General features: G+C 38.1%; 1 protein-coding gene and 1 long non-coding RNA gene across 2 annotated transcripts; one reads left to right on the forward strand and one right to left on the reverse strand.

Annotated features, from left to right (window-relative positions):
- Positions 1 to 2,124: 2,124 nt before the first annotated feature.
- On the reverse strand, positions 2,125 to 6,199 carry LOC121061943. The gene is made up of 3 exons (XR_005815344.1): positions 6,122 to 6,199; positions 4,836 to 4,887; positions 2,125 to 4,321 (listed from the first exon to the last, which is right to left on the reverse strand). It is a non-coding gene; the product is annotated as an uncharacterized LOC121061943 (long non-coding RNA).
- A 433-nt stretch (positions 6,200 to 6,632) lies between these two features.
- RFK (riboflavin kinase) lies at positions 6,633 to 13,308 on the forward strand. Its single transcript, XM_040541415.1, has 4 exons — positions 6,633 to 6,848; positions 7,821 to 7,972; positions 9,100 to 9,202; positions 9,823 to 13,308. The coding sequence occupies exons 1-4, from the start codon at positions 6,767 to 6,769 to the stop codon at positions 9,945 to 9,947; spliced, it is 462 nt and encodes a 153-aa protein (XP_040397349.1). The 5' UTR covers positions 6,633 to 6,766; the 3' UTR covers positions 9,948 to 13,308.
- Positions 13,309 to 15,384: the final 2,076 nt, after the last annotated feature.

Genomic DNA, 15,384 nt, shown 5'->3' on the forward strand with positions numbered 1-15,384 from the left:
AGATCTGAGACCAGAATAGGCTGGAATGAATAGCAGCAACTGTTCTTATCCTGACTTGCTCAGGAGAGTGATTTTTCTCTAAGAAGATTGTCCCTGTCTGTCTTCTTTAGGCATACTTCTCCAAAGTTGCCAGAAACCCTGGGCAGGGATCTCAGTAAAACCTACCTATGCCAGAGAGATTTCATCTGAGTCTTGCCCAGCAAGTATCTCATAGCAACAATGTTTGGTCTTTATGATTGCAGCACATAAAAACTGTCTCCAAAGATCTACTGGTATATAATTAACAAAAGACATTATTTCTTACCTCCCTTTTATCAAACTCTCAGATGATGAGACAGGTTACCTTCCCTGTGAGATGGCAGAAGTGGTGGAAACTTTGGAGAAAGAGGCTGTGGAAAGGTCAGAGCTTGTCTAAGTTACATCTCAAGGAATATTGTTGGTTCTTAGCTGTTTTCCTCCAGTCAGATCAGATTCCAGTTACAGGTTCATGAAGGATTAAGGCAGCAGATGACATTCTAACCATAACTTCAAGTGCCTAAGACTTTCTGGGACTTTTAAAATATTCTGCATTTCAAAAATCATTTCAATGGTGGAAAACTGTGATTACATGTATATATGAAATTGATGCTGAGCTGAAATAATACAAGTGTCAGACATACTGCCCTACTCTCTTTGCTGGCTTCATACTGTTTCTGAGAAGGATTGCTGTCAGGGGCTGGATGCACTCAGCAGAAGTGAAATGATTGGGTTACTGATTATTTTCCTTATCCTGGTCATCTGCATTCGTCTCGTGTCATACAGTCAACACTCTTCTGCCCTTTTTGGTCATATTCCTTATAGGATATGAAAAATACATTTTGTTTATACAGTCTAGTGAAAGGCTTTGAAGTCACTTCTTCTAAGCTTCATCAGCTACAGATTAGGACATTCATTCAAAATGAAAGGATGAGAGAAGGATAATTCCCTAGGTGCAGTATCTGACAAATCCAGATGGCCTCTTCCCTTTTTGCTGTTATTCCTCCATCCACCCTGGTTCACACCTCCTCACCAACTTTGAGTACATCGCACCTCTTGAAGTTAACCACAAAACACGTACTGGGAAATCAGGGTTCTCTCATTGTGCCACTTAGATTAATTTTTGCTACTATGACACAGTTAAAAAACATGACTTGGTGATTGCACTACAGTGCAATGAGAAGCAAGTCTGGCATTAAAGTGACTGCCTGGGAAATGAATGACTTCTTTTCTTGCCAGCATCTGTAGCAAGAGTGATGAAAGATGCTTCTGGTATGGCCTGGAAAAGCCTGCATTTTAACGATGAAGGGAAATCTAAACAATGAGGGGAATCAGTCGGGCTCTTCCTGACACACTAACAAAGCTTCCTAAGTCCCATCTAATTTGGTATTGTCCGCAAACATACTGAAGGTGTGTTCAATTCCCTTGTACAGACCACTGATAAAAATGTTAAGCACAACTGGCCCCACCACTCAGTCTTGGGGCACACCACTGGTGGCTGTTCGCCAGCTAGGTTGAACTCCATTCACTGTGACTCTTTGAGCCTGTTTGCCCAGCCAGTTCTTCACCAGCAAGCTGTACACCTGTCCAAGCCACAAGCAGTCAGTTTCTCCAGGAGAATGTGGGAAACAGCATCAAACACTTCACTAAAATCCCGGTAGGCGACAGCCTTTCCATCATCTACCATGTAGGTCATCTTGTCGCAGAAGATCAGGTTTTTCAGGCAGGACCTGCTCTTCATGCTGGCTGCTTCTGATCACTTGGTTGTCTTGTATGTGCCATGTGATGGTACTCAGGGTGATCTGCTCCATCACCCTCCCTGGTACTAAGGTCAAACTGACAGGCCTGTACTTCCCTGGATCCTCCGTGTCCTTCTTGTAGATTGGAGTCACATTCACCAGCCTCCAGCTAACTGTGACCTCCCAGTCAACCAGGACAGCTGGTAAATTACTGCCAGTTAATTGCAGGCTCCTTCTGAAAGACTGCAGACTTTGTCTCTTCAATGCTATGCTCAAGCCTTTCATTTGATTTTCTATGATTTACTGACTGTTTCAAAGCTTTTTTTTCCCATTTAAATTCCAGTTTAATTTCTCCTGTCTCCTTTAACTGAAGATATTTTCATGTTTAGTTGTTATAGCAGAAAGGAATAATTTCACAATAAACTGTGTTATATCCTCCTGTGTTCACATTTTACTAGATAAACACATATTTTCTTTACATTATAAGTGATTAAACTCATGTGACCTCCTACAAGATGAGCAGCACCTTTGATTCAATAATAACACATATTTTTACCCAGTATTCTGGTTCTAAGTTTCCTATTTACTTTTTGATGATGTTGCAGAGTTCCAGGTTGATGTTATAATGTATCTAGATAATATAATTCCATGCTATATTCTCTGATATTGCTACTTTCAGAAAGGAGGAAAAGAGAATCCAGTATTGTGAATGCAAAATACTTAACGTCTCACAGGCCTTTGCAGGACTCACAAGGTTAGTCAAGAAACACCAAGTAGTTAAGAAACATTTGCAGATAGTGGCTTTGGCAGTCAGCACAATTTAATTAGCAAAGGAGCAGATTATTCATAAAATGAGTTGATTATTTGTTAAAGGATGTACTATCTAGAGCCTTCTTATCTGAGGGATTTCAGTCAGTGTTGTTATCTACCATACCCTGCTTATCTGACAGTTTTGGTGAAGAAGGTGTTGTATAACCCGAAGGCGTATGAACTCTGTAATCGCCTCATTTGGGCAGAGTTCACTACAGCAGCCTGTCACGCAGCTGCTCTTTCCCTTCTATAGCTATAGTAATAAACCACATCTGTTCTGACCTGATCTAATTTGTAGTCTGTTATTTCTGCAACAGTATCAACACTTTTATTTTTTTTTTCCCCCAGCATATCCAAATAGCTTTAATGACAGTGTAAAACGATGGAGCTGAAGCTCATTTTGATATTATTAACATTACTAACATACAGCATTAGACTCTTGTCTTTATTTTGATCTTTCTTTGTCATCAAGCTTTCAACTTGGAATATCATCATACCTTTTTTCTTTTTTCTTTTTTTTTTTTTTTTTTTTGACATGGTGAAATCTTGTCAAATTTCTCTGAAATTGGCAGCACTTTTGTTAATTTTGATTTTTCACTATGCGGTGCTTTTGCTGTACCTGGTCTGACTTTGTGGGATTCTTGTTTTTATAGCAGGGTTACTGGGATCAGTAAAATACTTTTCAAGAAGTCAGCTATTTTTTAGCAAAATTTGTCCCTCTAGGCAATCTCTCAGTACACCACCTTCATAAAAGTACTCTCTACATTATTCCCAAGTAATTACAGAAATGATAGGATACCTTAACTCTGGGAGTTCTATTCTATTCTGTCAACTATGAATAACATACATGGACTAATATTTTCCAGTATTGTCCTAAATGGTTGCTGTTCTGCACCTGGCTGCAGGAGGTGACAAAGAAGAGTTCTTTTGGGATCTCAGTAAGAACAGCACAAGAAAAGGCTTAATAAAATAGCTGTTTTAATAAGATAATATAAAAGAGGAAAATAGTGAGTAAACCTTATGTCCCCACAGATGCAGGGCACCCCACTTTCAAGCAGCACCAGAGGGAACAAATTCTGTCTTTGGAGTGGACCCTCCTCCCTCCCATGCTGTGGTGGCTTTTTTTTTTTGTGTGTGCGTGTGTGTATATGTAAAACCAGAAACATTTATCTTCTTCTGACAGGTTGCAAAGTTATCTCTGTCATAACATCCACACCCACACAGCATAGGCCAGCACGGGTCACTCCAGCAGGTTTCATTAGTGTCTACTCATGTTTTCAGCAAGACACCCAGCACAGTCACCTTACAGAGCTGGCAGTGCTGTAAGACATGCCCTGCATGTGTGTGGAAGATGTGTTGGCAGGAATATTATAAATGTCAAGTTCCTTTCTACAGTGAGAAATTTTCACAGAACCTGTCCTGGTGGTTCAGTCATTGCTTAATGTGTGAACAGCGCTGGAAGGGCAGCCCTTGCCTTTCCAGCACGCTGCTCAAGGCCCTCTGGACAAATTGAGGTAACGCTCAAGGAAGGTAAGAAGAGAATGATGTTAATGAATAATAACACACAAGCAGGAAAAAATATTGCCGACATATCCTTTTCTACCTCCTTCCTCAGTCACCAGGACCACCATTTTCATCTTCTCTTTCTGATGCTGTTGCTTAGGTGCTGCACCTTTCTACCTTGCAGCTTGAAAATTAATGAGGCTTTTTCAATCTTCTGAGAAGAGAATAGAGGTGAGGGGCCATGCAGCCTATTCCTGGACAAAAGAAAGCCTGCACTGATGACACATGACACCTGCTCTCTTTTCTTTATTCTGGTTTCTATGGTTACATGTACAGTAAAAAAATACTTTGGGATTTTTCACTAGCGACAATAGCTGTAAAAATACATTATCAGTACAAAGCAGTTCTTTTTCAGCTCTGTGAAACAGTGCCTGAGTCTTCTAACCGCAGGTATGAGCTATCGAACTGCTTTTCTTGAAGCATATTTGTGACTAAAATTCAACTGTACTTCTTGAAGAAATACCTAAAATTTGAATACAGGTGATTAAATTCTGCTTATGTAAAATCCACCTTCCAATCTGAACTAAGTACAATTTATATAAAAAGAAAAATATGCATCAAGGATTAATAATTTATAGCTGGATCACAGTGACCCGTCACTTCTGAGAAAGACTATTAACATAACAATTATTTGACTGGATGAGATATAAGTCACCAGTTATACTTAGAAGAAACTACTAACCATGTGGTTCTTAAGCAAATATTTACCTTATTCTTAAGATCTGTTCTATTGTGAACATTGTAAAATGTATGCCCAAACCTGCAGATATTGAAAAAGAAAAGATCGGAGGATGGCACCTTGTGGACATCACAAGAACATAAAGTTTTGTTCTGAAAAGTTGTATTCATAAAACAAAACAAACTAAACAAAAGAGAACAGAAGAACACAAGTGTACATCTGCTTATATACAGACAATTACCAAAGCTACAATTCATTATTGCCTGGAACAAACAAAACATGAACAATATAAACGTATCTGCTTCACGTGCTTATTTTGCTGTACATCTGAAATAAACTAAAAATTCTGTGGGCCAGAGTGTCACAGTGTCAACCATTATAGTCCACCCTTAGTTAGGCAACTAAATAACACCTTCTTGATTTGGTCTTAATACCCAAGATACCTTCATTACTAAATTCACTAGACAAAACTTTTTGTAACATTTTCTTCTCCCTGCTGTCAGACAGAACAGAATGTATGCACCACTAGTGTATTATTTCTTCCACTTTCCCTTCTTTTATATATACTACCACTATTATTTTTTTTCAGCTGCAGTTACATAAACAATGATTCTGCAAGTGAGTCAAAGGTACTCAAACTGAAGTAATGAATTAAAACGTTAACATTAAATACACAGTGGGGGACTAGGATGAGTGAAAAGAAAATAGGAAGATGGGTAAGTTTGAGGTAGAATTGTTTTTTAGGATAATTTTGGCCCTAATCCTATGAAGCAATTAGTGCCTACAGATCCTATGAATGCATTCAGTGTTTTGTTTTATGAGAGAACCAGTTTGTCAAGAGAGTTCCCCATCATCAAAATGAACTGTTTACAAGCTGCTTAGACTGCCATTAGGTATGAGCATGTCATAAGTACTTAGCTGATTTTTTACATGGAAAAGCCACCTACCAGATTTCTAGCTAACTCTGGAGACGTTTTTGTAACTAGGTATATAAAACTGGCAAAACTAGTAACTGTGCTCTGCATGAATTGTGAATTCACTTTAAGGACTCTGGTGATATTTCAAAATACACATGCACTTTTACATAAGTGTGGTTGTATGCACTGTAGCCACTGTTGCTAGAAGTCCGGAACTTATTTAGCATACATACCACTGGTGCAACCAGACAAGCTTAGGCTGTCCGCTACGTACTAAAGGGGGAATATGCACTTCCATCTGCTATTTTGAATAGAACACCAGCAAATTCAATCTACTTCACCTGGATAAGAAAATAGCGTTATTCAGCTAAGCATATAAAAGCAGTTTAGCAACAAACCTACAACATGAAGAGGAACTGGAATCAGCAAATGAAAGTAGAGAAATGCCAAGTTGGCCTGCGCGTTCAGAGTGCGGTGTGAACACAGGATGGGCATCTGTCTTAACGCATTTTCCAAGAGGAAATGCCCACAGTGGAGGGTGATGCATCACAGGAGCAGAAATGATTTCCTTTTAATAAGCAGCAACAGCTTGTCGTAATTACGTAACAAAAATCTTTTTTTTTTTTTTGTTTCCACAGATTTTCCCAGGCGTCCGCCGTACACTGACACAAGGCGATTTTCTGAAAGAAAAAAAAAAAAAAAAGGCGAAAACGGAACTGCGAGGGAAGAACCGCTCGCTATTTCGTTTCCAAGCGCCGGTGAGGAGCACAGGGCGCAGCTTTTCAGGTCGGAGGGCGGACGAAGCGCCACCTCCACGGGCTGCCGCCGATATTTGATTTTTGGGGCACAAAACCCGGCCGGCCAGAGACGCCTACCCCCCACGTCAGCAGCCCGCTTTGTGGGCGGTATTTCCCCCCGTCAGGCCGCAGGGGGGCGGTGGCCAATGGCCGCGCCAACGGCCGCCCAACGGCTCGGCGGCCTTCTGAGCATGCTCAGGAGCGGCGCCGTCCTCGGCGAGGCGGCGGCGGGCGGGCGGTGCTGATATGGGGCCGTTGCCGTTCGCATGCCGCGGGGAGGTGGTGAGGGGCTTCGGCAGGGGCTCCCGTCAGCTGGGCGTCCCTACGGGTGAGGGGCGGCGGGCAGCGGGGTTTTCATCTGGCAGCTTTATATTCTTTTTTTTTTTTTTCCTCTCTTCTCCCTTTTCTGCGTTGTTTAGAGCCTTGTTCTTTACGTTTACTCTTCTGTTAAACTCTTTTTTTGTGTGTTTTTTTTGGACTTGCTGAAAGGCGACCACGGGCAGCGAGACCCCGAAACAACGCCTCCTGTGGCAGCCTCGGTGCCTGGGGGCCCCAGGCATGGCACAACACCTGTTGATAGAAACCTGGCCTTTCTGTTCTGTCTATATGAGATGCTGGTGTCACCGAGCTTGTGAGGGAAGTTGTTACGGCTTGTGAACTACGACGGAAATTCACTAGCCGAAACGTCTTTAAAATCTGCTTGAAACCTTGCACGAAGAGCTGTAGCTAAGCGTGAAGGAAGTTAAGTGGGACAGCTGCGATGGGAGGAAAGTCTTAGTTTCATTCCCTTCAGTCAGGAAAAAAAAAATTAGATCCATAATTTTCTAAGAAAAAACCCAATTGTGGATACTCTAAAAGGCAGCCAGAAAATTTTGACAGGTGACTAAAATCATAAAAATCGTGCAAACAAATTAAGTTACTTACCAGAAAAATAGTTACACATAAATAATTCTAAGATGCCACTTGAGAGTGCAGAAGAAACTTGATTCATCTGCTCTTTGACCATATAATAGCAGTGACATTTCTAATAGTGAAATGCCTTCATAATGGCTATTTTAGTTTATTTTAAATGTAGAGTAGAACGGATATAATGATAAAATAGGAGATATAATGACTGGTATTGGTACAGGGGCTACGTTTTATGAAGTTGTTTTATCATTTATAATTTGCAAATGGCACATTATATCACAATCATCATCGGCATTCTGTTCGCAAGTAGCATGTTGGCAGAGCTTGGCTTTTAAGTGTTTGAGAATTCTGTCATGCTCATATAAATGTACACTTTCTAAAATTTTTGCAGCTAACTTTTCTGATCAAGTAGTCGAAAGCTTTCCATCCGATATCCCTACTGGTGTATACTATGGATGGGCCTCTGTTGGAAATGGAGATGTGCATAAAATGGTTTTGAGCATAGGATGGAATCCTTTCTATAAGAATATTAAGAAATCAGTGGTAAGAATTTTGCTTTGTGTGGTACTTTGATTATAATAAGGGAACCAGACATTGACTTTGAATAAGATGAGCAGAATTTGGTCCATAAACGAGCCTTAGAAATTCTGTTTGCTGTTAGAAATGTATTTGGTATCCATCTCATGTATTTGTATTCTGAGAAGGAAGTAGTCTCAGTAACCAGAGAGCATGCATCTGTAGATAAATAAAATTTATTATACGTTGTGTCTTCCACCATTACTTAAATTCTTCTGAAATGAATTTGTATTTCCAAAGTGGTGGTTGCTTATTGTTTTCATAGCTAGATAAACATAAGTTTAATACAGTATCAAATATAATGGTTATGAGAAACTTAGAATGAGCTAGGAAATACTAATATATTGTCCTCTGCAATCCATCCACATTTTAAATAAGAAATTTGGAGTCATCTTAATTTGTAGTGGTTTTTCATTAATCTTTCTCTTAAATGGTAGAATACATAGATGTGCTATGGCTTAATATACAGAGTCAAGGTCCAAAAGTAGTAACAGGATGGAATTAAAATCCTGAACTGTGCCATCTGTGTTCTTCTTGTCAGGTTCTTGTGCTTTTCCTGAGTCTTGCAGAACTTGCTTTTAATTGCTAATACTTGGAAGCAATTTTGTTTCAATGTGAGTCTCTGCTTTACTGTCCTCACTCCTGTTATAATTTTAACATTCAGTTCCTTTGAAAGCTAGCCGTGAAAGCTTTCTTCAAACAATTTCAACCAAATTCATTACAGTTATTTGGAATCATCATTCTAATGATCAAACAAATTTAAATGTTGTTTATGATATGTGGCTTTCAAAGCCTCTGTGATAAGGGATGGAATGTTTTTCCTGAATGTTTTTGTTGTTTTTTAACATTCTGTTATTAAGTGAATAACTTTTCTTAAATGCTATACAAAGTACAAGTCTCCCTCCTAACATAATCAAAGTCTCTAGCCTCTTAATCTTGCATTATACGTGTTAGACTATCTCAGTTTTCCTGATGATGTGTGAGAGAATTTGAATTAAAGATGTTAACTGAGCATCCTTGCAACAAGGGGAAAAACTCAATTCTCCATGATAATTGTCAACGTATTTTTTTTTTTTTTTTTTTTTTTTTTTAAGGAAACTCACGTTATCCATAATTTCAAAGAAGACTTTTATGGAGAAATTCTTAGTGTAGTCATTATTGGATATATTCGATCAGAAAAAAACTTTAACTCTTTAGGTCAGTATTACAGGTTTCTATTAAGCTAATCTTTTATTTGTCGTATTCTAGCATATTGAAAATACTGTGCCATCATTCTCTCTCTTGTCTTCAGAGTCAGCTGTTTTATGTCTTAATCTTTAACGTTTCAGTAAAATATTTTTTGTAAGCTGAATCTGCTAATATATCCATTGAATAGATATATATAATTTAAAAAGAAAATCAAATTCAATTAAGAAACAAAGCCACAATTGTATCAATACTTACTTGTGTGTAATGACTATATGACTCGAGCCTAATAACTGTGTGGTCTTGCCAGGTGTCTGAGGTTTAATTCTAAAGTGATGTGGCTGTCATAAAAGCATTTGTCTACAATGTCCATTCCTTTTTAAAGTGGTTCATGAAATTCTGTTGACTTTTTTGCTAAAATGCCTTAAAACAATGAAAGAGTAGTGCTTGGAGTATTGAAAAGTTAAAAACAAAGATAATGTTGCCTTTATTACTTTGTAGTAATAATTATGTATTGCCTCTGATTATTTTCTGGTATTCTGTGGTGTGCCTTATTTTCACTTGCTATTCTATACTCAGAATCCAGACCAGCTTTTAAATATTGTTATTGTGTCTTTTTTTTTCTTCCCCAGAGGCACTCATTTCAGCAATTAAGGAAGACATTGAAGAGGCAAAAAGACAACTAGATTTACCAGAACATCTTAAACTCAAAGACAATTTCTTTCATCTGCTAGAAGGGAAAATAGTAAACCACTGAGAAAAACTTTTTTGTTTTTTCTCTCATGGACCTCGTTTCTTTGCCTGGCCATGTATCATTTGATATATGACATAGACCTGTACTAGGTCTTCATGGGATGAAGTTAATTTTCTTTGTAACAGCTTGTATTGTGCTGTGTTTTTGATTTGTGACCTAACGCCCTAAAGTTTTATCTGTTCCGGAACAGTGTTTGCACAGTGTCAAGGCCTTCTGTTTCTCACTCTGCCCCCCCAGTGCATCCACTGGGGCTGCGCAAGAATTCGGGAGGGGACACAACCAGTCAGATGATGCAAACTGACCAAAGAGATATTGCATACCATGCAGTGTTGTGCTCTACCATAAAATGGAGGGAGGGTGGAGATTCAGGTAGGTTAGCCATCTTTTGCTTGGGTACTGGCTGGACATTGGCCTACCTGTGGGAGGCAGTGAGTGATTAACTTCACATCATTTCATTTCTTTTTCTTATTCCACTTCTTTCCTTATTAAATTGTCTCGACCCATGAATTTTCTTGCTTTTGCTTCTCCTTTCCTCCTCCTCTTCGCACTTAACAGCAGTAGGTGGAAGTGAACGAGTGTCTGTGTGGTGCTTAGCTGCCTGTTGGAGTTAGCCCACAACTGCCTGTTTGGGTGATTGTGATCAGACCTGAACACTAAAACCACACAAGATTTAAGTTTTCTTGTGTTGAATGGTCGCTGAACTAGTCATGCAAAAGGAGAAGGCTATTGTAGTAGGTCCTTATAGATAAATTGTTAACCCATTATTATAAGTCATGTAGAGATCTTAGCCCATGTGGAGCATGACCAGAGTTAATTACCGCTACTGCCCCTAAGGTGTGAAGAGTTAAAAACATCAAAGAAGATTGTCAGTTTTCACATAAAGAATATTACTCTAAATTTATTTCCCAAATTTATGTTTTTGTGTCTGGCTTTTAGCTAGCAGCTTCAAAATACGTAATATTGAGACAAATGTTGACCTCTTGTGCCTGAAGCCATTGATTCTGTAACAGTAACAAGAATGATTCACAATTGCTCTTATTTTTTGATATGCTATATATCTGTCATAGTTGAAATTATTTATTGTAGCCTTAATTGAAATAGAGGAAGTCTTTCTGTTACTCACGGAGTTACTGGAATGTGAAATAAAAGCTTCTGCCTAGTTGAATGTACATGTGGCAATGCATGACACGCTTAGTTTTCTTCTGGGGAAGTGTTTCACTAAAGTTCAGAGAATGAATGACAGGGAGATGGTTGATTTATGTCAAAGGTTTCAGGCTCAAAGGGTAAAGAACCAGTTTAACAATATTTCTAAGGCAGGGAAGGGAACCAAAGGCAGCTGCATTTTAGTTGCTGTTGGTAGCTACTTTAGATAAGGAGAACTCTTGGGTTCATTATACTGACAGTGACAGGGTGGGCTTAAAAGCTGAGGTTAGAATGTAAGGCACAGGAAAGTCCCTTTAACCCTCTCTGCTAAGTGCAGGTATAATCCAAACTTTTCACTGTTGATCAGTGAAAGTCTTTGGAGATTCGTAGACTACTGTATGAACATTTCAGTAGGTACTCAGTACTTATTACAAGTCATGGTGGCCTTTCCCACTCTGAAATGTTTGCACAAGCAAGTAAGTGCAGGGTATGTTGTCAAAATCGGCTGTAACGTGGGAAAAATCTGTTAACACATACACTTACTTTGAAGCGCACACTATTTGGAAGCCTGTGCTTCTAGATCTACTTCCCCCACTCTCTAGCACAACTTTCTGAATTTCTTCCTTGTCCCACCTTACTTTGATCCTGTATTTCATTCTAACATTTCAGAGAGCTTGGATGAAGTAGACTTAGGAATTCTCTGCTAGAACCCTGTCAGCGTGCCAGGGTTCTAGTTCCACTTCATAGTATTTAAATTTCAGCCAGTATCCTGGGATATTTTGGAAAAGACCTTGAGCAAGTCAAGGAATCTTTATAGCTGTGTAGGACTTAAGCAGAAGCTTCATCATTAAAAGGAATTGCTCATCAGTCCTGCTCATGGCAAGGTAGAAGGGACACACCTCTTGAGGGAGGAAAGAATGATTTCCATAAAAGCACTTACTGCAATAAACAAAGCAGCATTCAGGCCTATGTTGCTAAGGTTGTTTATAAATTTAACTCTCCAAAGACACTTACAATTTTGTCTTAGCTGTTGCCTGGACGTTTTCAGCGCACTTTAACCTTCTTAGGAGGAAAACATTAAAAAAAAAAAAAGAATCTGCTGTCAGAAATGCTTTTTTTATTAAAAAAAAGAAAAACAAACAACATAGATTTACTGTATTGCATGTTGGAAATCTCTACAAGAATTGTCTTGAAAGTGATAGTTGTTTTGTGTTTTTTTTTTCCACTTTAAAATAGAGATGTGATGGGGGAGAATTTTTTTTCCACATGTAGGAAGAAATTTTTGAGTTCGTAACAATGCCAAGGTCTTATTTTACGTTTTACGTTCTGCAGGAACAAATAGTAGCCATGCTAATCAATGAAATGTGTTGTCAAGAACATAAAGAATAAATCTTTTTTCACTGTAGTATTATAGCTAAGCTCATAGCTGCCTTTAATTTACTTTTTTTTTTGCCACTGATTTTTTGTGTTTATGGTGGAAACCCTGGTGCCTTAAGCTGGTTGTTTTAGTAACACTATTCTGTAAGTTCTAATGAGTGCTACTGTACAAAATTCATTTCATCATTTGCTTTCAGAGAGCAGTCCCAAAAGGAAAGTTTGAGAAACTTAAGCTGCTCGCAGCTCTCACTTAAAGTATGAAGAATGTTAACAGTAAACTAGTAAACTGGTCTTTGCACATTTGTCTTCGTGTTAGAGAAAATGTAATTGCATTCATTTGGTTGAATATATATATCCATGCATTATTTAAGATCAAATGTTGTATTCCTGTTCAATACATGATCTCCAGTACTGTATATACCTTATGAAGGGTTATATTTTTCCACTGTGTGCAAATAACTATTTAAATTTATGTTGTAGCACTGTACTATTAATAAAAGAATGTAATTAAGAATCTTGTAATGCTGCTTATCACAGATGTTCTGATTGATTGTATTGTGATGCAAATCATTTCTGCATATACTGAAAGAGGTGCTGCAGAGCTCTTTCATTATGCTCCTTAAACTTCTTCCAGGGTCAAGTGGGGAAAAATGTTCATCTTGCTTATAGGCTTGCTGCTACAATATTTATGTTTGAGATGTTTGCAGTTTTTATATATAAGGTAATACACGAGCACCAAGTGAAACATAAGGATCACTGAAATTGTTGGAGTTCAAGCAATACAAGTATTTCTGTAGCTTCAAATACTTTTTTTTTTAATAAAGCCTTTTTTTTTTCCTGCATTTTAAATTGACTGTTGCCTCCTGAAGTCTATTCCTGTTGTGAAATTGAGTTGGTAATCTGGGAATGTCAGTATCAGAAGTTTTTTCAAATGCACATGTGAGATAATGGTCTTGGATGACTGTGGCATTAAACAGTCTGAGGTCCTAACAGCCTAAAAACCCCAGGCTTAGCAGATGTTAAATTGGACCATGCCTTTGTGTTTTGAAAAAAATAAGGGAGCAAAGTCTGGAATAGTTGATCATATAGGCTTCTTATATAGCTTGTATATTTTGAGTTGGGAATTTGAGATCCTTGAAACAGGTGTGAAGCCTGTATTCAGCTGGTATCCTTTTTACTTTGAGAGATTCCCTGTGTATACGGTATGACTGTCTAAAACTAATTGAAAATGAATAAGTCATATTTATGTACTTATTTTAAGGTATAAAAGGTAAATACTGTGTTAAAATTATTACTAATGTGAATAACATGCATTTTCAATAACTGTTATGCAAATCTTGTGAACATAGAATGTCAAACAGTTTTCCAGATGAATACAGTGAATTAATTCAAATGCTAGAAAGTATCATTAGTAGCGTTCCCGCTAGAGAGTGGTACTTATGATTTCTCATTTACTGAAATTTTTGCAAGCTCTTTTGCCACGTCTGTGTTGATAAATTATACTGAGCAGAAGGAGATGGGAAGTTAAAGATGTCTCATAACTCTGGTTAAATATAATAATCACAAAACTGCAGTAGGTGAACTTCGAAAGTTTGCCCCAAGAGACACTGTACTACTTTGATGTCTTTGATACCTTGATATGTTGATAACTTTGGTATCCTTAGACAGCTGTTTTTAAAGGACTATATGGAGCAAATAGCTTTTTGAATTCTTATTTTCCCTTCAGCAATTCTTAGAAATAGTTTATTCAACTTCTAATCTGTAACGATCACTGCTGTGGTTTATAATAAAGGTTATTGCTAGTATTGCTGTTAAATATTTTTTCTGTTTAAGGAGGCTTCTGACAAAAACTTGGCTTCTATGATGTGTTCCTGTGCCAAGCCTAGCACAGTTACGTGTCATAGTCCTCTGTAAGTCCTTGTAAGCGTGATTGCCTAAAAGGTTAGACCGATGGGAACAAGTGTTGTTCAGAAATTATTCAAACTAGTTAAAATAAAGTGTCTGAAAACAACCCCTCTTTTTTGTGTTCTTTATCTAGGACTTAACGGAGGTATGTCCTCAGAATGCTGTAACCTCAAAATAGATTTGTCTTTATCCTTTCTTTCAAAATTTAAAACTGCTTGGTTCCTTTAGAAGTCAGATGGAAAGAGTTGTGTCCTTTTCTTACGTTCTTGTTCACTTGTTTAAACATTCATCTGGGTCAGGGCAAAAGTCCATCTGCTGTAGTTGAAACCTCTATCTTAACACACATTAATCGGTCTCTGGTCTCTTGGGGGAGAGTTCCTCTCATGCTTTTATGCTGTTAGTACGTAGACCTTTGTTTAACCTCTGTGTGACATCCCTGCATTCCCATCAGAAAAGAATGTAATGTGGTATGGGTATGCCATAAGGATTGCTTTTTGGATTAGATGCAGGGGAGTTTTCAGTGTATTTTGGTATTTGTCAGGGGTTATGCTGTTCTACCAGCTCCGTGTGTTGACCAGAGGCATGGATTTAAATGTTAAATCCTTAAGCACCTGCATTCAGGTTTTTGTTTAGTACCTGAGCAGTGTAATTTCAAAGCATTCAGTTGTTCTACTAGTCATTTTCTGGAAATGAAGTTTGAGATTAAAAAATATCAAATTGCCTTCAGAATTATTTTCTAACAAAAGTGGTCTATATAGTTGTTGTTGTTTTTTTCCCCCAATTTGCTTGTATTTTTCTGAAGGGAGAAGAAACACAAGGTTGTACTTGATAGTGTGATGGTCAGAAAACATGCATTGTCTACTGCTCCAGGAGAGTATTTGGATAGACTTGTGACCTACTGACTGTTTTTTTTTTTAATGGACTAGGATCTTACGAACATTGCTGACAATGGCAGAGACTATATCATTAATTACATAACTTAGGGTACTGACTTTTATGTATTTATTGGTTGTCT

This window comes from Cygnus olor, chromosome Z (assembly GCF_009769625.2).
Source record: "Cygnus olor isolate bCygOlo1 chromosome Z, bCygOlo1.pri.v2, whole genome shotgun sequence".
NCBI classification, from domain to species: domain Eukaryota; kingdom Metazoa; phylum Chordata; class Aves; order Anseriformes; family Anatidae; genus Cygnus; species Cygnus olor.